The 23,387-nt window shown below is 57.4% G+C and overlaps 1 protein-coding gene across 3 annotated transcripts in view; it reads left to right on the forward strand.

The window, feature by feature from the left end:
* Positions 1-16,939, forward strand: part of GRINA (glutamate ionotropic receptor NMDA type subunit associated protein 1) — a 29,997-nt gene extending 13,058 nt beyond the window's left edge. The window contains exons 1-7 of one of the 3 annotated variants that reach the window (XM_073329797.1): positions 384-781; positions 9,063-9,428; positions 11,031-11,143; positions 11,317-11,517; positions 12,921-13,049; positions 13,801-13,944; positions 14,895-16,939. In XM_073329797.1, the coding sequence (XP_073185898.1) occupies positions 9,092-9,428; positions 11,031-11,143; positions 11,317-11,517; positions 12,921-13,049; positions 13,801-13,944; positions 14,895-15,044 (1,074 nt within the window). In that variant the 5' untranslated portion in view covers positions 384-781; positions 9,063-9,091 and the 3' untranslated portion in view covers positions 15,045-16,939. Of the gene's footprint in view, positions 1-383; positions 782-2,891; positions 3,852-9,062; positions 9,429-11,030; positions 11,144-11,316; positions 11,518-12,920; positions 13,050-13,800; positions 13,945-14,894 lie in introns of those variants that run through there. The other 2 variants (XM_073329799.1, XM_073329798.1) reach the window with 2 other exon arrangements.
* The last annotated feature ends 6,448 nt before the right edge of the window (positions 16,940-23,387 follow it).

Consider the following 23,387-nt stretch of genomic DNA (forward strand, 5'->3'; position numbering starts at 1 on the left):
TCCGGCCTGTTCCCAGCCCTCTGCTGCAGTGTGTGACGCTCTCCTGTCCGCACACCCGGCGCAGCAGCGATGGGTGTGATTGCCAGCGATGCGCTGGGGCTCCGCAGGGCGCCCGGGCAATGCTGTCTGGGATCGTCCCTTAGCGCGGTCTCCGCAGCTGGGGAGGAGCGCTCGGCTGCTGAGGCTAGGACAGGGGGGCAGGTTTTGGTGTCCGTCTCTGACTCGGAGTTGTGATGGCTGTAGCTTTGTCCAGCTCGCTCCTCCTGCGGGGGGCCTGGCTCTGTGTGTGGCTGATGTCCCAGGCGTGGGATTAAGATAGCGAAGGACCCAGCAGGATTAGAGCGAGGAGGCTGCGCGTGAGGTGGGGAGCTTGAGGGGGCTCGCTCGGCGGAGAGCAGCCGTGTTAAACCTGCTGCCGCTCGCTGCGTGGCTGCCTGACAGCTGAAGCTGGCCGCAGGTTTCTCTCCCGCCCCCTCGATGGAGTGGGCTTGTTTATCGCAGCTGGGAGAAGGGTGTTTCCCAGGCAGGGCTGGAGGCCGCTGAGAAGGAAACTGCTGTGGCCTGAAACTCAGCAGGCTCTGCAGCCGCCCCCCCCCGGGAATCGGGCTCCGCTCTGGGGAGGAGATCCCCTCCGCTCTGTGGCTGAGACGATAACAGCCTGATCAGGGCCTTCCTCGCAGCACCGCTCCGGAGCTGCCAGGCCTGCACAGCGCGGGGCACGGACTCTGCTTATTGTGGCATTGGCAGGCACCGACGTCCTACACCAACGCCACCCAGGGCCGTATGTATCTGAGATTCCCACTCAGGGGGGGCATCTGGTTTGGACTGAGACCCCATATGCCCTGTGGGGGCAAGGCATGGGGCAAGTGACTTAGGCCCGGAGGCCTTGTTTCTCTCCTGGGTTGTTTTGGGGGCTTGTCCCTCCCCCTTCCCTTCCACCGGCTGGGGATTGCATCTCCATGCCTTGGAGATTCTCAGCCCCCCATCCCAGTCCTCCTCCACACCAGTCTCTGCATTCTCGCTGGCTGAATAATGCTTAGATTCCTGGTGCCAGGGAGCCTGTCAATGGGTCAGAGGGAGGAGGTAGCCAGCCACACCAGGAGCCCATCCTATCTGGAATTGCCTGCCTCGGCTGTCTGGTCGCAGATCTTCTTGTTAGTCTGGGATCCCAGGTCTGGCAGGAAAATGCTCGTAACTATGTGTGGTTGGGGGGCGGGGGTGGAAGGTGCTCGAAGTGCCTTTGATGGGCTGTAAATCTCTGCCTGCTGATGTCCTAGCCAGGGGGAGGATCCCCCGGCCCCATGCCTCTCAAGCTTGTACCCTGAAGCATGAGGGTCGAGAGCCCCTGGAACATTGCAGTGCAGCGGCTGCTGTGATTCATGCCATAGAGGGGTCCTTGGCCATCCACCTGCAGAGGGCAGACCCCAGGCTGGAGGCCGGCGTTAGGTGGCTCCGGGCCACAGTGCAGTCCGTTACGGTCGCCCGCAAGGTGCTAATGCGCCTAGAACCCCGTCATTCGTTTCGCTGAAGCAGTGCCCAGCGTGTGCCTTAGAGTGCCATGCTGGGAACCCAGCCTCTTGCTGATCCCTGCGAAACCACGGCTGTCCCCTCGCTGTACCTACAGTCAGCCGCAAACAGGCCTTGCGGTGTCCTAAAGCTGGGGAGGGCAGGGACTCCAGAGCATCTATATCTTGCCTGCTGCCAGTGGCCAGTGCCAGAGCATCAGAGCATGGACAGAACAGGGCAATCATTGAGTGATCCACCCCGTCATCCAGTCCCCAGTTCTGGCAGTTGGGAACCCCAAGGCAGGGGGCTGCGTCCCGGGGCTGCGTCCCTGACCAGCATGGCTAATAGCCATTGGTGGACCTGTCCTCCAGCTCTTCAGCGTGAGGGAGGCTGCACCTCTCTAGGTCACCAGGGACAGAACTCTGAGCTCATTGAATGCCCCATTGTCATGTTACGCGGTGGGGTGACTAGCCCGGGGCCTTCTCTGGCCCCTTAGTCTGTCCCTATGGCCCCTGCACAGTGATGGTGGTAGGAGCAATGGGGCTCCCACTTACTCAATATCCCTGGTCTCATCTCCCTGCTCCCCAGAGCTCTGTTCCTCATCCTCCTCTGGATCCTTGTGACTTGTTCAGAGTCCTGTGACCAGCAGGACTCTCTGTAGGGAAACACCAGCCCTTTATGTAACTGCATTAGAATAGATCTGGGGCAGCTGCCCTTGTCATCTGACTCCTGCTGCACGTTGAACTAGGCTCTGCTTGGAAGGTGCAGCTAGTGTGGGGCCCACAAGGGGTTGTGAGAGCGGGTTATATCGCTCTCTAAATGGGCATAGCCTGATGCTTGTCTAGGCTGCTTCTCTGTGCCATGCTGCCTGGGAGAGGAGGGAACCTCCTCACTCTGGCTCTAGGCTGTAGTGCCCAAGGTCCTTGCCAGGTGTTCAGCCCCCCTCTGAAAGGGTGGGGCAGGCAGGGGTACCATGGTGCTGGCACTGGGCCTGAGCTGTCTTAGCTGTCTGCACTGCATCTTGTTGCTGATGCGAGTGCATGGGAGGTGCCAATGTGCGTGGTGGTCCCCGGCATGCTCCTGGAGCCTGGGGAAGGGGAGGGAAGTTTGGGGGAGCTGTGCAGCCTGCTTCGCTGGTGGGACAGGCGGAAGGGCCCCCCCGCTGACCTGCTCCGTGCTGTGATGGCGTGGGCCTGGCTGGCTCTTAGCAGTGGGCTGTTAGAGCCTGGCACAGGTTCAAGCCCAGGCTGCCATGGAGTGTTTCTGGCTGCCCAGTCTGAGAAGGGGACATCTAGGAGGAAGTGGGGGAAGGAATCGAGGTCTCCAGACACCCGCTCAGCAATGGGATTTGTCAAGGTGAGTCTGAGCGGAGAGACTGACAAATAGGCCCCCTGTCCCGGACCCACAGGAGTGGTGCTGCGGCCCCAGCTTTGAAATGGTCTCCAGGGCGAACCTTCAGTGGGCCTTACCCCTGAGGGGTCTCGCTCTGCCTCGTGGTACATAAGAACAGCCCTACTGGGTCAGACCAAAGGTCCATCCAGCCCAGTATCCTGTCTGCTGACAGTGGCCAATGCCAGGTGCCCCAGAGGGAGTGAACCTAACGGGTGATGATCGAGTGATCTCTCTCCTGCCATCTATCTCCACCCTCTGATAAACAGAGGCTAAGGACTCCATTCCTTACCCATCCTGGCTAATAGCCATTAATGAACTTAACCTCCATGAATTTATCCAGTTCTTTTTTAAACCCTGTTATAGTCCTAGCCTTCACAACCTCCTCAGGCAAGGAGTTCCACAGGTTGACTGTGCGCTGAGTGAAGAACTTCCTTTTATCTCTTTTAAACCTGCTGCCCATTAATTTCACTTGGTGGCCCCTAGTTCTTATATTATGGGAACAAGTAAAGAACTTTTCCCTATTCACTTTATCCGCCCCACTCATGATTTTATATACCTCTATCCTATCCCCCCTTCGTCTCCTCTTTTCCAAGCTGGAAAGTCCTGGCATCTTTAATCTCTCCTCATATGAGACCCGTTCCAACCCCCTCATCATTTTAGTTGCCCTTCTCTGAACCTTTTCTAATGCCAGTACAGCTACATGGCCTCACTGCCTCCTTGAACTGGGCATCTGGGCCTGCAGCCCCCAGCTCCGCTCTGCTTATCTCACTGAGCCAGACCCTGAGGGAGGCTTGTCCCTCCACAGGGCCAATGACGCATACGCCCCGTTGCCAAAAGAGCTGGTTTGTTCAGTGCCCTGCACACAGCACAGGCTGGCCTGAGGGGAGCCTAGAGCACCGTCCAGTCTGTTGGACCCAGAGCCAGCTGAGCTGCAATGACCCCTGTGACGCCAGGTGAGAGCCCTGGCTCCTTCTGGGAGCCAGCACTTACCCCCATGGATCTCGAGCTAGGGAAAGGCTGTTCAGTCTCCCCAAGGAGAGACAGGAAAGTCCACATCCCTCTGGGTCCTTGGTTGCTGGGTGTCAATGTCCAGGCAACTGGCTTTGACATTGTCTTCTCATCTCTTCCATTGGTATGGGGCTGAGGTCTGGAAAGCTGGGGACAACCCACCCATGTGTCTCCGCCTGCCTGGAGAGCAAACAGTAGGCAACAATGCGGCATCTGGGGGAAACTGAGGCACAAACAGGACTCTCAAAAATATTCCCACTTCGTCACACCCCCTTCCCGCTCGTAAGGGTGGACCCAGCCCAAGGAGGAGTATTGCCGATGGGAAGCTGGCATTGCAGCTGTACTGCGCATGGGGATAACCGGGGCTTGCGTCTCTCACCAGGACCGAAGGAAGCACCCACTTCTGTGTTTCCGAGTGGGCCTGTGGGGGCGTTCCTGGGAGCTGCTGGGCCCTGGGAAGGGGTGTGCGGTATGTGGGGGCTGTGCCGGGTGGCTGGGAGCTCTGGATGCCTAGGCTGTGTGACTGACGCCGGCTTGGTCTCACGGACGGTGTTAAATCCCGTGGGTGGTGCTGTGGTGGAGGCTGCGCTGTGGGGTTTCAGCCCTTCAGGCCCAGGGGGCAGCTGTGCTGCTTGTAAATTACTTGCAGGAGAAAGTTGGACTGAACCCAGGGCAGGGAGCAGCACTGGCCCTGCAGTGCCAGAGCCAGCTGATGCTGGGACTTAGATAGGATTTCCCTGGATCCTCATGGCAACAGGCCCAGCTCCCGCTGATGCTGCCTGAGAAATGAGCCCTGGTGTTTACAAGAAGGGGCGTTGCCCTGCTGGGGGCTGGGCAGCGCCAGGTCTCTCCTGCTCCTGGCACAGCAGCTCCAACCTGGAGAGCTCTGCCTGCCAGCCCCTGGACACAGCCGGTGCTCAGTGGCCAGCCCTGTGCAGCACAGGTAGGGAGGGAGCCCAAGGAAGGGTGCTGGCCACCGGTATTCTGGGTGGGGTGTACTCTGGCTTCTGCTCCTAGGCCTGCTGGCAGGGTGGCACCTCGTCTGTTGCACTCCATGCCAACCTGTCATGGCAGGAGCCTGCCCAAGACCCACATGGGGGGCGTGGGAACTTGGCAGCAGCTGTGTACAATGGAGTAGCGTGCATCTGCCCTGGCAGTTAACCCCATGGGCGCCTCGGCTGCAGCTGCGGCCCTGGAGACTACGGATCCCGGCCTGCACGCTGTGTGGCCAGCGCTGCTAGGCTGTCGTCGCCACTTCTGGAAAGAAGGAAAATGGGCTTGTGTCCTTCTTTGCTTCTGTGTGGTAGGCAGAGGGCCCAGGGTGGGGGGAGCCCTGTGCCGGCAGGGGTCCCTGCGGGGGAGAGCAGTGGGGCCTGGGATGAGGGACCTGGGCAGAGGGGAAGCCCTGCAGTGGGGTGGGGAGAGGGTCCTGCGGGCAGTGGGGGTCCCTGTGGTGGGGGGCAGTGGGGCCCGGGGAGGAGGGATCTGGCCAGAGGGGAAGTTCTGCAGCAGGGGTGGACGGAGGTGACCCTTGGGGGGGGTGGGGGGTGAACGGGGCCCTGTCTCCCTGGAAAAGCCAGGGGAGATTCGCTAGGGGACTGGGGAGCGGGCAGGGTCGTTGTCAGCTGTTGCGCGCAGGAGGCCTGAGTAACAGCCCCTTCCTGCCCCTCCTGCGTGGTGGCTGCCCAAGGTGCCTCGGGTACCTCCGCACAGCCTGTGCAGCAGCCCCCCAGCCGGGCGCGGGCTAGCGCTTGGACGATGGCGGTGTAGATGCGCGTGGAGTTCGACTGGGGCTCTGAAACCCCCCAAGCCCCGCTCTCCTGCGGGCTGTGTTAGACGGACCCTTCTGGCAGTGCAGGGACCTGCCACCCATGCAGTCACAGGGCACCCCGAGTAGGGTGACCAGATGTCCTGATTTGATAGCAGACTTCGACTCCCTCAGGGAACGGATGGCCAGGATCCCCTGGGGGACTAACTTGAAGGGGAAAGGAGTCCAGGAGAGCTGGCTGTATTTCAAGGAATCCCTGTTGAGGTTACAGGGACAAACCATCCCAATGAGTCGAAAGAATAGTAAATATGGCAGGCGACCAGCTTGGCTTAATGGTGAAATCCTAGCGGATCTTAAACATAAAAAAGAAGCTTACAAGAAGTGGAAGGTTGGACATATGACCAGGGAAGAGTATAAAAATATTGCTCGGGCATGTAGGAATGTTATCAGGAGGGCCAAATCGCACCTGGAGCTGCAGCTAGCCAGAGATGTCAAGAGTAACAAGAAGGGTTTCTTCAGGTATGTTGGCAACAAGAAGAAAGCCAAGGAATGTGTGGGCCCCTTACTGAATGAGGGAGGCAACCTAGTGACAGAGGATGTGGAAAAAGCTAATGTACTCAATGCTTTTTTTGCCTCTGTTTTCACTAACAAGGTCAGCTCCCAGACTGCTGCGCTGGGCATCACAAAATGGGGAAGAGATGGCCAGCCCTCTGTGGAGATAGAGGCGGTTAGGGACTATTTAGAAAAGCTGGATGTGCACAAGTCCATGGGGCCGGACGAGTTGCATCCAAGAGTGCTGAAGGAATTGGCGGCTGTGATTGCAGAGCCACTGGCCATTATCTTTGAAAACTCGTGGCGAACCGGGGAAGTCCCGGATGACTGGAAAAAGGCTAATGTAGTGTCAATCTTTAAAAAAGGGAAGAAGGAAGATCCTGGGAACTACAGGCCAGTCAGCCTCACCTCAGTCCCTGGAAAAATCATGGAGCAGGTCCTCAAAGAATCAATCCTGAAGCACTTGCATGAGAGGAAAGTGATCAGGAACAGTCAGCATGGATTCACCAAGGGAAGGTCATGCCTGACTAATCTAATCGCCTTTTATGATGAGATTACTGGTTCTGTGGATGAAGGGAAAGCAGTGGATGTATTGTTTCTTGACTTTAGCAAAGCTTTTGACACGGTCTCCCATAGTATTCTTGTCAGCAAGTTAAGGAAGTATGGGCTGGATGAATGCACTATAAGGTGGGTAGAAAGCTGGCTAAATTGTCGGGCTCAACGGGTAGTGATCAATGGCTCCATGTCTAGTTGGCAGCCGGTATCAAGTGGAGTGCCCCAAGGGTCGGTCCTGGGGCCGGTTTTATTCAATATCTTCATAAATGATCTGGAGGATGGTGTGGATTGCACTCTCAGCAAATTTGCGGATGATACTAAACTGGGAGGAGTGGTAGATACGCTGGAGGGGAGGGATAGGATACAGAAGGACCTAGACCAATTGGAAGATTGGGCCAAAAGGAATCTGATGAGGTTCAATAAGGATAAGTGCAGGGTCCTGCACTTAGGACGGAAGAACCCAATGCACAGCTACAGACTAGGGACCGAATGGCTAGGCAGCAGTTCTGCAGAAAAGGACCTAGGGGTGACAGTGGACGAGAAGCTGGATATGAGTCAGCAGTGTGCCCTTGTTGCCAAGAAGGCCAATGGCATTTTGGGATGTATAAGTAGGGGCATAGCGAGCAGATCGAGGGACGTGATCGTTCCCCTCTATTCGACATTGGTGAGGCCTCATCTGGAGTACTGTGTGCAGTTTTGGGCCCCACACTTCAAGAAGGATGTGGATAAATTGGAGAGAGTCCAGCGAAGGGCAACAAAAATGATTAGGGGACTGGAACACATGAGTTATGAGGAGAGGCTGAGGGAGCTGGGATTGTTTAGCCTGCAGAAGAGAAGAATGAGGGGGGATTTGATAGCTGCTTTTAACTACCTGAAAGGGGGTTCTAAAGAGGATGGCTCTAGACTGTTCTCAATGGTAGCAGATGACAGAACGAGGAGTAATGGTCTCAAGTTGCAGTGGGGGAGGTTTAGATTGGATATTAGGAAAAACTTTTTCACTAAGAGGGTGGTGAAACACTGGAATGCGTTACCTAGGGAGGTGGTAGAATCTCCTTCCTTAGAGGTTTTTAAGGTCAGGCTTGACAAAGCCCTGGCTGGGATGATTTAACTGGGAATTGGTCCTGCTTTGAGCAGGGGGTTGGACTAGATGACCTTCTGGGGTCCCTTCCAACCCTGATATTCTATGATTCTATGATTGATTCTATGATAGGGGCAGTCTTATTTTAGGGGCTTTGTCTTATATAAGACAAAGATATTTTGGGGCTTTGTCTTATATAAGTGCCTGTTTACCCCCCCATCCCGATTTTTCACACGGTCTGGTCACCCTAGCCCTGAGGCAGCCCCCCAACAGCCAGATCCGGACCAGCAGGGCCTTCCATTTGGCCTGCCAGGCGTCAGCAGCTCCGTACTGCTCCTTGCTGGGGGCTCCGTGTCCGGACCGCCCGGCTCCAGCGCCTGGCCTCCCCGCCCGGTCCCGGCTGCTGTTCCCTCTGGGCGCCCGGGAGGGAAAGGGGCTGCCAGGAGCATGGGGCTGGTGGAGCCCTGTGGGGAGCAGGGGCCCTCCCCAGAGCCCCCGCAAGGCGCCCCCTTCCCTCTGAGCTGGCCGGGGCCGGGTGGGAGCAAGGGGGCCTCAGGCAGGTCTGGGGCCGGGGCAGGCCTGCAGGCAGAGCTGAGCAGTGGGGCCCCCAGGAACAGGAGGTGGGGGAGAGGGTGCTGCCGGCTGCCCGACCCCCGTCTCCGGCCTGTGGGGGGGGGACGATGCTGGCGCTAGGCCCTGGTTACCGTGGCGACAGAGCCACGGGAACTGGGTCAGCCTGCTCCCTAGCAGAGACACCTCACGGCTGGGTGATGTGGGCCCCCCCGAGCGAGCCTGGGGGGGAGCAGGGGTGGGGCACAGGGGCTGGGGAGGAGGCAGGCGGGCAATGGGGGGGCTGGGGAGGTCATGGGGGCATGAGGCAATGGGTGGTGGGGGCTGGGGAGGCAGCCATGGGGTGATGGCAGCTGCGGGTGGGGGGATGGAGGCAGCCACGGGGGGAGGCAGCGGCATAGGGTGATGGGGGGGGGCCAGGGAGGCAGTCGTGGGGGGGTATGGATTGGTGGGGGGCTGGGGAGCCAGCTGGTGGGGAGCATCTAGTCCTGTCTGCTCCAGAAAGGATGGGTCCAGGAGGCTGCCTGGGAGGCTGGGCTTTGGGGGGCCCCTCAGGCTGTGGCTGGCTGGCTGGCAGTGGGGAGGACTCGGGAGCAAGGCCTCTAACACCCCCTCTGTGTGTTTTCTCCTCAGTACTGAAGCGGCAGTGAGCACCTTGGAACATGTCCCACGAGAAGAGCTTCCTGGTGTCGGGCGATGGCTTCCCCACTCCAAGCCCTGCCTTCCCTGGGCAGCAGCCTCCTGCCCCGCCAGCCTACGCACAGCCCCCCTTCCCGACAGCACCCTATCCACAGCCCCAGTTCCAGCCAGGACCCTACAACCAGCCGGGCTTTCCGCAGGGCCCGTACCCTCAAGGGCCTGGGCCGTACCCACCAGCCCCGTATCCTCAGGGGCCATATCCACCAGCAGGCGCGTATCCTCAGGGGCCGTGTCCACCAGGGCCGTATGTGCAGCCGCCGTACGCCCAGCCACAGCCCATAGTCTCAGAGGACCAAGGCTGTAAGTGATATTACTGCTCCCGTGGGAGGCGGGGCAGAGGCAGTGGGGAGGGCATGCCTGGGGGGGCTGCCCCATCCCCCTCTAGAGCTGAGCGAGACCCGAACCCTCCCAGCAGCCAGGCTGCATTCCGCCTGCCTGGAGTCCCAGCAGGTGCTGCCGGTCCAGCTGGAGGCCTCTCCCCAAAGTCTGCGGCAGCTAGTGGTGACCTCTGACCTGCTGCCATGCAGAGCTGCCAGACTCCTCCTGGGGCTCCCAGGTCTGCTCTGCACCTGCTGTGGCCCTGGGGATAGTACCTGCGCCCTCAAGGGTGGGGGCCAGCTGCTGGGAAATGGGGTGAAAGATGCAGAGCCAGCCCCATCCCTGGGGGGCCAAGTGAGGGGGATCTGGGTTATGTGGCGGGCTCTGGACATAGGCTCTGTGAGAATAACCCAGGATCTAGACCTCAGGGAGACAGGGAAACTGGTTAACCTGGTGCAGTGTCTGTGTAAACAGGTCCCTAGACACCACTTTGCAATGGGATCCATGACTCCTGGGCACGGTAGGGCAGCGGTAACACTCCCAGTCTGAGGAGCTCTCTGGGCCCCTCCATCCTGCACAGGGCCCAGAGGTCTGAGTGAGGGGTGGGATTTGGGGGCTGAATTGGTGTGGCTTGGCCAAGGTCACCAGAATCGCTGGGGCTCAGTGCTCTCCACCTGCCCACTCCCTGCTGCTGCAGCTGTGAGGGCTTCTCTGCCTGGGAACTCTGCCGTGGGGACAGCAGCAGTTGCTTCCTCTGGAGAAGAACGGGGAGTCCCTTGCCTGCAGCCCTCTTGCACCCCAGGGAGAGAAGAGGAGACTCCTGCAGCCTCCCCTCCCTGGGGCAGGTGAGGCCTAGCCACAAACCAGGGCCCTGTTTCCTGCCGGCCCTCCACCTTCGGGGAGGGGGCATGGTGGTGTCTGGCATGCTCTCTTAGCCACAGAGGAATTGCTGAGCTGCGCCTGTGACTGTTCGCCCCGGTGTGCGCAGCACAAGCCAGCATGGAGCTCCTGGGGAGAGGATGCTGCAGCCACCTTCCCATGCCACGCTGGCAAGGGGGCCAGTGGGAGACGGGCTGGGCATGGGAGACCCGGGGGAGACAGGCTGGGTGTGGGGGGCAGCTTCAGGCTCCCTCCAGCCCTCTGAGAGGCGCAGGGCGTGGGCTCCTGCCTCCCCACACCAGTGCCCTCAGGTGGGGTGTGGCAGGCACAGCCATGCTCCTGACCAGCTCTGCCCACCGCTCCCAGCCCTGCCTGACCCTCTCACCTGCCTTTCTCGTCTCCGTGTGCGGCACTCCCACCACCAGACGGAGTGAGCCGTCCCCATGTGCCCTGGAGACTGGCACCATGGCCATCAGAGTTGGTGAGCTGCGCTCCTGAGGCATAGCCAGGACGTGATCTCCCAAGGGGTGGGGCTGGAGATGTGGGGCAAGGTGCCGCAGTGCGTGCGGTAGAGCCCAGCACCCATCTGGCCCGGGGCCTGCTCCCCTGGAGCTTAGTTCTTCTTGGGCGCTGGGCTGCTCCTGGCCAGGGCCAGGGGGCTGAAGGGCTCTGCACCAGCTTCTGTCTTACTCCCCCTTTCTCCAGCTCCGCTGCACAGTAACTACCATGAGGAGGGGCCGCCCTCGTACTATGACAACCAGGACTTCCCCATCACCCACTGGGATGACAAGAGCATCCGCCAGGCCTTCATCCGCAAGGTGAGGGGCTCCCAGTGCACTGGGGTGCTTCAGTCAGGCTGGGCAGGGGCCAAGGGCCTGTGATCCCCACTGGAGGAGGTGGGAGGGGGCCCCTCTTTGCGTGGGGGTAGGGGAAGATTCCCTATGGTGGGGGAGAGGGGCCCTGCCCTCACCCATGCCGTGTGCCCTTCCAGGTGTTCCTGGTGCTGACCCTCCAGCTGAGCGTGACCTTCGCCTTCGTGGCCATCTTCACCTTTGTGAAGGGCGTGAAGGGCTTTGTGAGGCGCAACGTCTGGACGTACTATGTCTCCTACGCCGTCTTCTTCATCTCGCTGATCGTGCTGAGCTGCTGTGGGGAGTTCCGCCGCAAGTACCCCTGGAACCTGGTCGCCCTGGTGAGCACCAGCCTCCAGGCCCAGCGTGGCTCTTGCAGCCCCACCCCTGAAATCCCCTCTCGCTTGGGGTGAGTGGGAGGGGCCCTCTGTCTGCTCTGGGGCAGGCTGGAGTCGCTCTCCCCACCCGTCGTGCTGTTCCCTATGCTGCCCCATCCCCGTACGACCCCCGCCCTGTGCTGCATGGCTAGTCTCAGCGCTGCCGTGGCTGAGTGCTCCGGGGAGTCTCCCTACCCAGCTGCTTACGCAGGGTGCTTGTACCCCTTCCCCCATGGTCTTGCACCTCCCTCCAGAAGTGCTGAGCTGAGTCAGCCCTGCTGAGGAGGGGCTGGGCGGTGCAGGGGTGTTGAGCCCAGGGAGGCACTAGGAGGTGCTGTGCTGCTGGCTCTGGGGTGGAGCCCCATAGGGGGCGTGTGACGGAGTGGGGAGGATTGACCTGGAGATGTTGCCGGGGAGTTTTATTGGGACTGTCTGCATTGGGGATGGGGTAGCAGGGGGTGACTTCACTTGAGGGACGATACCTGAGCCAGGAGGAGGGATGGGGCCAGGTGACATCTTCTGCCTGGGGAACTGGACAAAGGCTGGAGGAGGAGCCGGGGGAGGCTGGGTGAGATGGCTGAAGGGGTTTCAGTTTGGAGTGGCCTGGGGAAAAACGGAGGGAGCCCCAAGGCTGGGATCTAAGCTCCCTGTCCCCCAGAGGGACCTGACTGAGGGGTCCTGTTTGTACCTACAAGCTCTGTCTGGACTGTGTTCCTGTTGTCTAATAAACCTTCCATTTTACTGGCTGGCTGAGAGTCACGGGGAATTGCAGGAAGTGGGGGTGCAGGGCCCGGATTCCCCCACACTCTGTGACAGGGTGCTCTCCTGTGTTAGCACTGACCCCAAGCGCAGCCCCCTAGGTCCTGAGCACAGAGCCAATAACAGCCCCATGGCCATGGTCCCTGGTGGATCTGGGGTGAGATTTCATTACACTTGCTTTTGGCTGAACGCAGGGCTAGTCGTACTTTCTTGTCCCTTTGGTTGGGCGTGAGCTGGCTGCATTGGGGCAGGAGGTGGAGACCCCTTCTGATGGCCATGTGCTAGGCTTTTAGCAGGTGGCCGTTCCCTCCAGCAAAGGCTGTAAACTGTTCGTTCACCATTCTCCCCAGCTGGGCACTCTCCAGGCCCAGCCCCTCTTGGGGTTGTAGGTTTCCAGCTTTGGGCTTTCCGGTGCGTGCTGCAGATGGGTCCCCAGGGGAATGAGGCTGTTGTGGCACTAAGGGTTTATGGCTCAGGGCTGGATGGTGGTGCCCAGGCTGCTTCCCTGGCAGCTGGGGGTGCCCCTCACCCGGGTGCCTGCCCCACCCCAGCTCTGCTTGGCCTGCCCCAGTCCCCGCCTCCCTCTAACGCATGTCCCTTCTCTCCAGTCCATCCTGACCATCAGCCTCTCCTACATGGTGGGGATGATCGCCAGCTTCTACGAAACGGACGCCGTCATCATGGCTGTGGGCATCACAGCCGCTGTCTGCTTCACCGTTGTCCTCTTCTCCCTGCAGGTGAGGGGGGCTGGGCTCTCTCCCTGCCAGCGCTCTGTCCCCAGGCTGGGCTGGGAGCTTGCTGTTAGGCCACCCAGGGGGGATCCCTTCACTAGAAGCCCTGTGGCTGTCTGGGGAATGAGGGGTTGGCACCTGCCTTTCCAACTGTGAGAGCGGGGAGCCAGGAGCCCCAGGCTGTCCCCTCCTGGGGATATGGCTGTGCCTGGGGCCCTGGCACCTGTGGGTCACTGCCCAGCCGTGCCCTCCAGTCTGAGCCTTAGCCAGACTCCTGCCATTAGGAGTCAGTCCCTGCTGCAGTAGCTTCCCTGGCACCGTCTGTGCCTTCATGCTACTAAGGGGTTGATGCTCCAGAGCCCTTGGGCTGGGGCAGCACCTGCCCGCTAACGGCTCCACGTGCTCAAGCTGCGGTGGGTGTGGATTGTGCTTAGCGGGAACGGCAGCGTCCCTGGGAGCTGGACGTGGGGTTGGCAGGATCCAGGTGCAGCCTGTGCTGGTTCCCAGGGAATTCGCCTTCGGACCCAGTCATGCCGTAGCCTTGCTTGGGGCTGGGCAGCCAGCACTGCAATAGCCGGCCCATGTCTGGGCTCCTGGGGGAGCTGCCTGGAAAGCAGAGACCTGGGCCCAAAGCAGGGCTCCTTTCAGCTCCTCCAGCAGGCCAAGCAGTGCTGGGGTCAGGCACTGCCCAGCCACAAGGGCAGGGGCTGGAGACCCTGCATGTGACGACCCAATGGCCCGTCGTCCTCTCCTGCAGACCAAGTACGACTTCACCTCGTGCCGGGGCGTGCTGATCGTCTGCCTGGTGGTGCTGATCATCTTCTCCATCCTGTGTATCTTCATCCGGAACCGCATCATGGACATTGTCTATGCCTCGCTGGGAGCCCTGCTCTTCACCTGTGTGAGTGTCTGCCGGGGCGGGGTGGCTGCATGGGTGGGAGCCAGGGAGCTCGGCCTAGAGGCTCGCCAGATGGGCCAGCTCTGCCTGATGAACCCCTCCCCCATGGGGATGTGGCTGCCTCACCCCAACTGAGAAACCAAACCCCCAGGGTCATGGGCGCCGCGCCCCTTGGGCCTTAAAATCCACCCTCTCCAGCTGCGAGTCTAGCTATGGCCACCCCATCCCTGTGCCCGTGGGTGAGCACCTTGCCGGAGAGCCGGCCTGGAGCTGTGCGCTGGGGACAGCTCTAGAACTGGCATAGCTTCAGACCCTCTTCGTGGCACCACCTGGGAGCTTGTTTCTGCTCTTGCCTCGTCCCAGCTGGAACCACGGCTCTGCGGTGGGGGTGGGCATGAACACGGGGTCCCAGTGTCGGCTGTGGGGCCAGCCGTCGTGCCTGGATAAACGCCCCCGTTTTTGAGATGGTGGCGGCTGGTAGGTGGGAGGGGCCAAGTCCCAGCTCTTGCTCACCAAGCCAGAGAGCCCTGTCTGGGCTGGCACTGGGACCCATCCCCACACCTAGAGCGGGAGGGGTGTTGGAGACCCTGCTCAGGGAGGGAGGAGCTTGGCAGGGCAGTGTCAGCCATGGCCAGGGACGGCCCATCCCTTTGGATCACCCAACCCCCAGTGCTCTGCTCCTGGGTGTGACACTGTCCATGCCCCTCCATCCTGGCAGCATTTCCAGAGCACCCCCGTGTGCAGGGGGGCAAGAGGCGCAGCCTGGCACGGACCGTCCCTCCTGCCATGCCATGTGCAGGACGGGGGGGGCTGCATTCTCCTGGGCAGCAGAGCTGCTGGCAAGGCCTGCAGCTGGGCAGCCAGGCATGGTCCCCACAGAAAGCGTGCTGGTGTGTCAGGCTTGTTGCCAGGACTGGCATGCGCTTCCTGGTGACCCCCTTCCCCCCTTGCAGTTCCTAGCGGTGGACACTCAGATGATCCTGGGGAACAAGCAGCTGTCCCTGAGCCCGGAGGAATACGTCTTTGCCGCCCTCAACCTCTACACGGATATTATCAACATCTTCCTCTACATCCTGGCCATCATCGGCCGGGCCAAGGACTAGCGCACCCGCTGCTGCGGAGAGTAGGGTAACCTCCTGTGCCAGCCCCACCTCACTGCCCCCACCCCGGCCCTGCTCCCCCATAGCCATTTGCTGTGTTGTTTTCATGGCATCTCGTTGTTGGTTCTCGTGTTCTAGTTATTTTGACCCATGGTCACCTTACCAGTTCTTCAGGAAGGACAGTGGGGTTGGGAGCATCTGAGCTGCACTGGGCTCATGGTTTTGGAAGGACCCGCCCTGGGCCATCATGGGATGAGGGACGCTCTCCATCCTTGGGCTGCCCGTGCTGCGTGGGGGTGTGGGGCTGGGCGCACGCGGGGCGGGGGGTGTATAAATCGCTTTGCTCTGCACCACGTCAGGAGCTGCTGTCTTGCTTCAGGGAATGTCTCTGCCTGGCTGTGTCCCAAGCATGCTGCTCCCCCCCTCTGCCAGAGGCAGCTCTTTGGCTGCTACTGCTCCTCTCAGCTGTCGGTAGCCAGCTGCGTCCCCAGCCTCCCACTGGTGAATGGATTGAAGCCCACTCTGGCCCCAGGCGCTACCCTCGAGTGGCAGGGCTGCCTCACACAGGCAGATCAGGCCTTGGCATTTCGTGAGACAACCAGAGAGAGCTTCAAAGCACCGGCTCTGTTAGCGCCTGGCCCCAGAGATCTGACAGGCTGGGCAGTGCCTCCCAAGCGGTGCCCCTGCTGGGCCTGGCAGCACCTGCCTGTATTCACTACAGTTAGTCATGAAGATGTTTGAGACCCTGAACCATTGGTGGTGGTGTGGGGGGGCTAACTGGGGGGGCTGAGTGCAGGCCGCTCCCCAGAGTGCCCTGGTGTGCAGCCCCCTTGAGGCTGCTTCCCAAGGTGCTATGCATGGCTGGCCCGGGGGTGAGTGCAGGGCTCTGCCCAGTTCCCCTCCCACGAGCACCTGGTGTGGGCTGCACCACGGCCCTGCCTTCCTTTTCCATGCAGCCCAGCTTCCTCCTGCTCCAGGTGGCCAGAGGGCTGGGTCCCTGTCGTTCTGTATGTCACTGGATGCTGCTGTTAATAAAGTTCTGTCTAGATGTGAGACCTGCACCCGTCCAGACTCTCCTTTCCCCATCCCAGCCCTCTCCTGGGGCGCCCCCTGCACGAGCAGCATCTACACTGCCCCCTGCCCAGAGGCCTGGCTAAACAAGCGGCACCAGGAGAGACCTGGGTGAGGCTCGCCCTGCTGGGCAGCCCAGAGACCACTTTGCCATCCCCTCTGCACACCAGTCCCTGGGGCCAGGGAGCTGCATACCTTGAGTTGTGCAGACCTCTCCCTCCCTGTGTGCCAGCCCACTTGGCAGCTAGACATCAAAGGGAGCAAGGGGCTGGCTGAGGAGGTTCTTGCTCTAGAGCAAGGTTACTAGCCCTTGGGCTCCTGGCTCCCTCTCCTCAGGAGCAGGGCACTGTCAGGGCCAGGGGAGAAGACTTCAGCAGAGCAACAAGCACCTGTGCCTGCCCCCCACACCTGGTGGTATCATGGGGCAAGTGGGGGGGCCTGCTGCACCATTTGGGCTCCATAGCACTACATGGCGCAGCCAGCGGAGACCAGCACAGAAAGATCGATCCCAGAGCCCCTCCCGCCCCCTGGAGCAAGGGAAGGCCCTGACAGACCCTGGGGCCGTGTAGGGGCAGGGATATAAATGCCATCTCTGTCCCAGCAGCCCCCGTGCCCCAACCACACGTACAGTCTCCTGGTAGCACAGGCAGGCTGTGAGCACTGCTGAGCTGCCTGGACTCCCGTGGCAGGAGGTTCTGGGGTGTGGTGCTCGAGTGGGGTCCCTGCACTGCTGCATGCTGCCTGGCTGTCCTTGTGCCCCGAGCCCAGAGCCACTCTGCACTCATCTGTATAAATAGGATGTCCTAATAAAGTGAGAATGTACAAAGCATTGGGCTCCTCTCGTCCTTCTTGGGCTGGGCTTTCGTGCAGCTGCTGCTCCCCCTGCCAGCAGCAGCTGGGTGCAGGTGAAGTGTCTGTATCACTGTGCTGCCCTCTCTCCTAGGCATGGTGTGACAGTACCCAGGGTCCTGAGGCCTCTCCCTGCCACTGCCTTAGCATGTCCCTGCCTGCTGTGGGTCAGTCCCTGAAACCAATGGCCTCGGGCAGCCCAGGCCCGCTGGCTCTGTACAGGTTAGCCAACATGCCAACCCCTCAGTCATAGAACTGTAGGACTGGCAGGGACTAGAGAGGTCATCTAGTCCAGTTCTCTGCACTCATGGCAGGACAATTATCTAGACCCTTCCTGAGGGGGGGTTGTCTAACCTGCTCTTAAACATCTCCAATGACGGAGATTCCACAACTTCCCTAGGCAATTTATTCCAGTGCCAAACCACCCTGACAGTTGGGAATTTTTTCCTAATGTCCAACCTAAACCTCCCTAGCTGGAATTTAAGACCATTGCTGCTTGTTGTAGCCTCAAAAGTAAACAAGAAAAAAAAATTTCTCCTTTCTCCTTGTAACAACCTTTTATGTACTAGGAAAACTTGTACGTCCCCTCTGTCTTCTCTTCTCCAGACTAAACAAGCCCAGTGTTTTCAATCTTCCCTCACAGGTCAGGTTTTCTAGCCCTTTTATCATTTTTGTTGCTCTTCTCCAGACTCTCTCCAGTTTGTCCACATCTTTCCTGAAATGTGGTGCCCAGAACTGGCCACAATACTCCAGCTGAGGTCTCATCAGGGTGCAGTAGAGCAGAAGAATTACTTCTCCTGTCATGCTTACAACACTCCTGCTAATACAGCCCAGTATGATGATCGCTTTTTTTGCAACAGCGTTACACTGGTGACTCATATTTAGCTTGTGATCCACTATGACCCCCAGATCCCTTTCTGCAGTGCTCCTTCCTAGGCAGTCATTTCCCATTTTGTATGTGTGCAACTGATTGCTCCTTCCTAAGTGGCATACTTTGCATTTGTCCTTATTGAATTTCATCCTATTTACTTCAGACCATTTCTCCAGTTTGTCCAGATCATTTTGAATCCAGAGCACTTGCAATCCCTCCCAGCTTGGTATTGTCCACAGGCTTTATAAGTGTACTCTCTATGCCATTATCTAAATCACTGATGAAGATATTAAACAGAACTGGACCCAGAACCGATCACTGCGGGACACCACTCATTATGCCCTTCCAGCATGACTGTGAACCATTGATAACTCCTCTCTGGGAACAGTTTTCCAGCTAGTTATGCACCCACCTTATAGTAGTTCCATCTAGATTGCATTTCCTTAGTTTGTTTATGAGAAGGTCGTGCAAGACAGTATCAAAAGCCTTTCTAAAGTAAAGGTATACCACATCTACCACGTCCCCCTTATCCACAAGGCTTGTTACCCTGTCACAGAAAGCTATCAGGTTGGTTTGACATAATTTGTTCTTGACAAATCCATGCTGACTTTTACTTATCACCTCGTTATCTTCTAGGTGTTCGCACATTGATTGCTTAATTATTTGCTCCATTATCTTTCTGGGTACAGAAGTTTCTGGGTCTGTAATTCCCTGGGTTGTCCTTCTTCCCCTTTTTATAAATGGGCACTATATTTGCCCTTTTCCAGTCCTCTGGAATCTCTCTCGTCTTCCAGGACTTTTAGAAGATAATCGCTAATGACTCAGCTATCTCCTCTGTCAGCTCCTTGAGTATTCTAGGATGCATTTCATCAGGCCCTGGTGACTTGAAAATCTCTAGCTTGTCTAAATAATTTTTAACTTGTCCTTTCCCTATTTTAGCCTCTGATCCTACCTCATTTTCACTTGCATTCACTGTGCTAGACGTCCAGTCACCACCAACCTTCTTGGTGAAAACTGAAACAAAAAAGTCATTTAGGACTTCTGCTATTTCCACATTTTCTGTTACTCTGTGTGTGGCGGGGGAGGGAACAGTAACTGGCTCTCACAGACTCACAGGATCTGTGCCCTCTCAGCTCTGTAAGGCCCCTGGGAGTAACCCCCTTCAGTCTGACAGCCCTTCTCGAGGGTTGCACTCCCTCTGTGGGGTTAGGCCCTTTGACCCTTCCACCTCCCCGCACTGCACCACCTGGCTTTGTCAATAGCCCCCCTCTAGGTGTCCCCTCGCTCTGGACCCCCATGGCCTCCACTCCCAGAGGGAATGATGCAACCGCGATCTCTAGACTGGAGTGACTCTCAGACAGCATAAAAAAGGAAGGTTTATTGAACGTCTGAACCCAGCACAGGAAACTTGCCTGGCCTCCCTCAGCAAAGCACATCTAGGTCTGTCCCACATCCACATGGGCTCTGGTTGCCCTCTTCCCCCCACAGTCCAGAAGCCCCTCCTTCCAGCTGGGCATCTGATTATCCCCGTCCCCCAAATCCCACTTCTGTCCTTTGTCTTCTGCCCCAGGTAAACAGGCCGGCTGGGTCTCCTCTCCCCCTCAGCCTCTCCTCTCATCTGCCCTTTGTTTCCCCTCTGGCTAGAACCGGCTGGTCCGGTCACCGGAGTCCTCTCTCCGCAGCCAGGCCTCCCGGTCACCAGTCGCTGGGCTATCCATTCTCCAAGCCATTCGCTGGCCCTCTGAAACAACAAACTCCCTCTCCCACCACCTTGTTAAACCCGTAACACCCAGGGAAACTGCGTCCCACCCCCTCCACCTGCAAACTATTGGAAAAACAAGAAACCCCCCTGCTTCGTCACACCTCTCTCCCCTTCAAGTCTGAACTGAGCGGGGTCACTTGACCAGTGACCTAGGGAAATTCAGGGCCCCCACCCCGTGACAAAGCATCGGCCATAACCGTGGCACTCCCGCTCCCATGGACCGCCTCCATGTCATAACCCTGGAGGAGCCGGCTCCATCTCAGCAGCTTGGCATTAGCCCCGTTCAGCTGGTGCAGCCACATCCGGGGCGAATGGTCAGTGCACACCGTGAAGCACTGCGCAAAAAGATATGCAAAGAGAACAGGAGGACTTGTGGCACCTTAGATACTCATTGGATGCATCCGATGCAGTGAGCTGTAGCTCACGAAAGCTCATGCTCAAATAAATTGGTTAGTCTCTAAGGTGCCACAAGTCCTCCTTTTCTTTTTGCGAATACAGACTAACACGGCTGCTACTCTGAAACCTGTCAAAAAGATCTGGCTGCAGCTTTTTAAGGGCCCACACCATGGCCAGGCGTTCCTTCTCTATGGCCGCGTAGTGCTGCTCCCGGGGCAGCAGCTTCTTGATCAAGTACACAGTGGGGTGTCTCTCCCCCTTAGTATCAGTTTGCATCAGCACCGCACCCAGCCCGGTGTCTGAGGCATCGGTGAACACCAGGAAGGGTTTATTAAAATCCAGGTTTACCAGCACCGGGCTTTGGATAAGTGCCCCCTTTAGTACACAGAGAGACCTCTGGCACTGCTCAGTCCAGACCAGCTTGTCCAGCTTTCCCTTCCTACAAAGCTCCCTGAGGGGAGCTGCCAGGGAGCTAAAGTGGGGCACAAACCTCTGGTAGTACCCTGGGGTATGACACCTCAGCCATCCCAACTTTGCATTTTCCCCCAACAGCTGCAGGCTTAACTGAAAACAGCTTAAGAAACATTCCTGTCTTTAACACTCAGGTGCCCAACTCCCAATGGGATCCAAACCCCAAATAAATCCGTTTTACTTTGTATAAAGCGTATACAGGGTAAACTCATAGATTGTTCGCCCTCTATAACACTGATATCCCGATGTGTCGAAAGAATAGTAAATATGGCAGGCGACCAGCTTGGCTTAATGGTGAAATCCTAGCGGATCTTAAGCATAAAAAAGAAGCTTACAAGAAGTGGAAGGTTGGACATATGACCAGGGAGGAGTATAAAAATATTGCTCGGGCATGTAGGAATGAAATTAGGAGGGCCAAATCGCACCTGGAGCTGCAGCTAGCGAGAGATGTTAAGAGTAACAAGAAGGGTTTCTTCAGGTATGTTGGCAACAAGAAGAAAGCCAAGGAAAGTGTGGGCCCCTTAATGAATGAGGGAGGCAACCTAGTGACAGAGGATGTGGAAAAAGCTAATGTACTCAATGCTTTTTTTGCCTCTGTCTTCGCGAACAAGGTCAGCTCCCAGACTGCTGCGCTGGGCATCACAACATGGGGAAGACATGGCCAGCCCTCTGTGGAGAAAGAGGTGGTTAGGGACTATTTAGAAAAGCTGGACGTGCACAAGTCCATGGGGCCGGACGAGTTGCATCCGAGAGTGCTAAAGGAATTGGCGGCTGTGATTGCAGAGCCATTGGCCATTATCTTTGAAAACTCGTGACGAACGGGGGAAGTCCCGGATGACTGGAAAAAGACTAATGTAGTGCCAATCTTTAAAAAAGGGAAGAAGGAGGATCCTGGGAACTACAGGCCAGTAAGCCTCACTTCAGTCCCCGGAAAAATCATGGAGCAGGTCCTCAAAGAATCAATCCTGAAGCACTTACATGAGAGGAAAGTGATCAGGAACAGCCAGCATGGATTCACCAAGGGAAGGTCATGCCTGACTAATCTAATCGCCTTGTATGATGAGATTACTGGTTCTGTGGATGAAGGGAAAGCAGTGGATGTATTGTATCTTGACTTTAGCAAAGCTTTTGACACGGTCTCCCACAGTATTCTTGTCAGCAAGTTAAAGAAGTACGGGCTGGATGAATGCACTATAAGGTGGGTAGAAAGTTGGCTAGATTGTCGGGCTCAACGGGTAGTGATCAATGGCTCCATGTCTAGTTGGCAGCCGGTGTCAAGTGGAGTGCCTCAGGGGTCGGTCCTGGGACCGGTTTTGTTCAATATCTTCATAAATGATCTGGAGGATGGTGTGGATTGCACTCTCAGCAAATTTGCGGATGATACTAAACTGGGAGGAGTGGTAGATACGCTGGAGGGGAGGGATAGGATACAGAGGGACCTAGACAAATTGGAGGATTGGGCCAAAAGAAATCTGATGAGGTTCAATAAGGATAAGTGCAGGGTCCTGCACTTAGGACGGAAGAACCCAATGCACAGCTACAGACTAGGGACCGAATGGCTAGGCAGCAGTTCTGCGGAAAAGGACCTAGGGGTGACAGTGGACGAGAAGCTGGATAGGAGTCAGCAGTGTGCCCTTGTTGCCAAGAAGGCCAATGGCATTTTGGGATGTATAAGTAGGGGCATAGCGAGCAGATCGAGGGACGTGATCGTCCCCCTCTATTCGACATTGGTGAGGCCTCATCTGGAGTACTGTGTCCAGTTTTGGACCCCACACTACAAGAAGGATGTGGATAAATTGGAAAGAGTCCAGCGAAGGGCAACAAAAATGATTAGGGGTCTGGAACACATGAGTTATGAGGAGAGGCTGAGGGAACTGGGATTGTTTAGTCTGCGGAAGAGAAGAATGAGGGGGGATTTGATAGCTGCTTTCAACTACCTGAGAGGTGGTTCCAGAGAGGATGGTTCTAGACTATTCTCAGTGGTGGAAGAGGACAGGACAAGGAGTAATGGTCTCAAGTTGCAGTGGGGGAGGTTTAGGTTGGATATTAGGAAAAACTTTTTCATTAGGAGGGTGGTGAAACACTGGAATGCGTTGCCTAGGGAGGTGGTGGAATCTCCTTCCTTAGAAGTTTTTAAGGTCAGGCTTGACAAAGCCCTGGCTGGGATGATTTAATTGGGGATGGGTCCTGCTTTTGAGCAGGGGGTTGGACTAGATGACCTCCTGAGGTCCCTTCCAACCCTGATATTCTATGAATCTATTCTATGATAGAGAGAGATGCACAGCTGTTTGCTCCCCCAGGTATTAATCACTTACTCTGGGTTAATTAATAAGTAAAAAGTGATTTTATTAAATACAAAAAGTAGGATTTAATGGTTCCAAGTGATATCAGACAGAACAAAGTGAATTACCCAGCAAAATAAAACAGAACATGCAAGTCTATGCCTAATACTGTAAACCCTGGTCTACACTAGGAGTTGAGGTCGAATTTAGCAGTGTTAAATCGATTTAACCCTGCACCCGTCCACACGACGAAGCCCTTTTTTTCGACTTAAAGTGCTCTTAAAATCAGTTTCCTTAGTCCACCCCCGACAAGGGGATTAGCGCTGAAATCGGCCTTGTCGGGTCAAATTTGGGGTCGTGTGGATGCAATTCAATGGTATTGGCCTCCGGGAGCTATCCCAGAGTGCTCCATTGTGACCGCTCTGGACAGCGCTCTCAACTCAGATGCACTGGCCAGGTAGACAGGACAAGGCCCGCGAATTTTGAATCTCATTTCCTGTTTGGCCAGTGTGGCAAGCTGCAGGTGACCATGCAGAGCTCATCAGCAGAGGTGACCATGATGAAGTCCCAGAATCGCAAAAGAGCGCCAGCATGGACCGAACAGGAGGTACGGGATCTGATCACTGTATGGGGAGAGGAATCCG

Source organism: Lepidochelys kempii, chromosome 2 (assembly GCF_965140265.1).
Source record: "Lepidochelys kempii isolate rLepKem1 chromosome 2, rLepKem1.hap2, whole genome shotgun sequence".
NCBI classification, from domain to species: Eukaryota; Metazoa; Chordata; order Testudines; family Cheloniidae; genus Lepidochelys; species Lepidochelys kempii.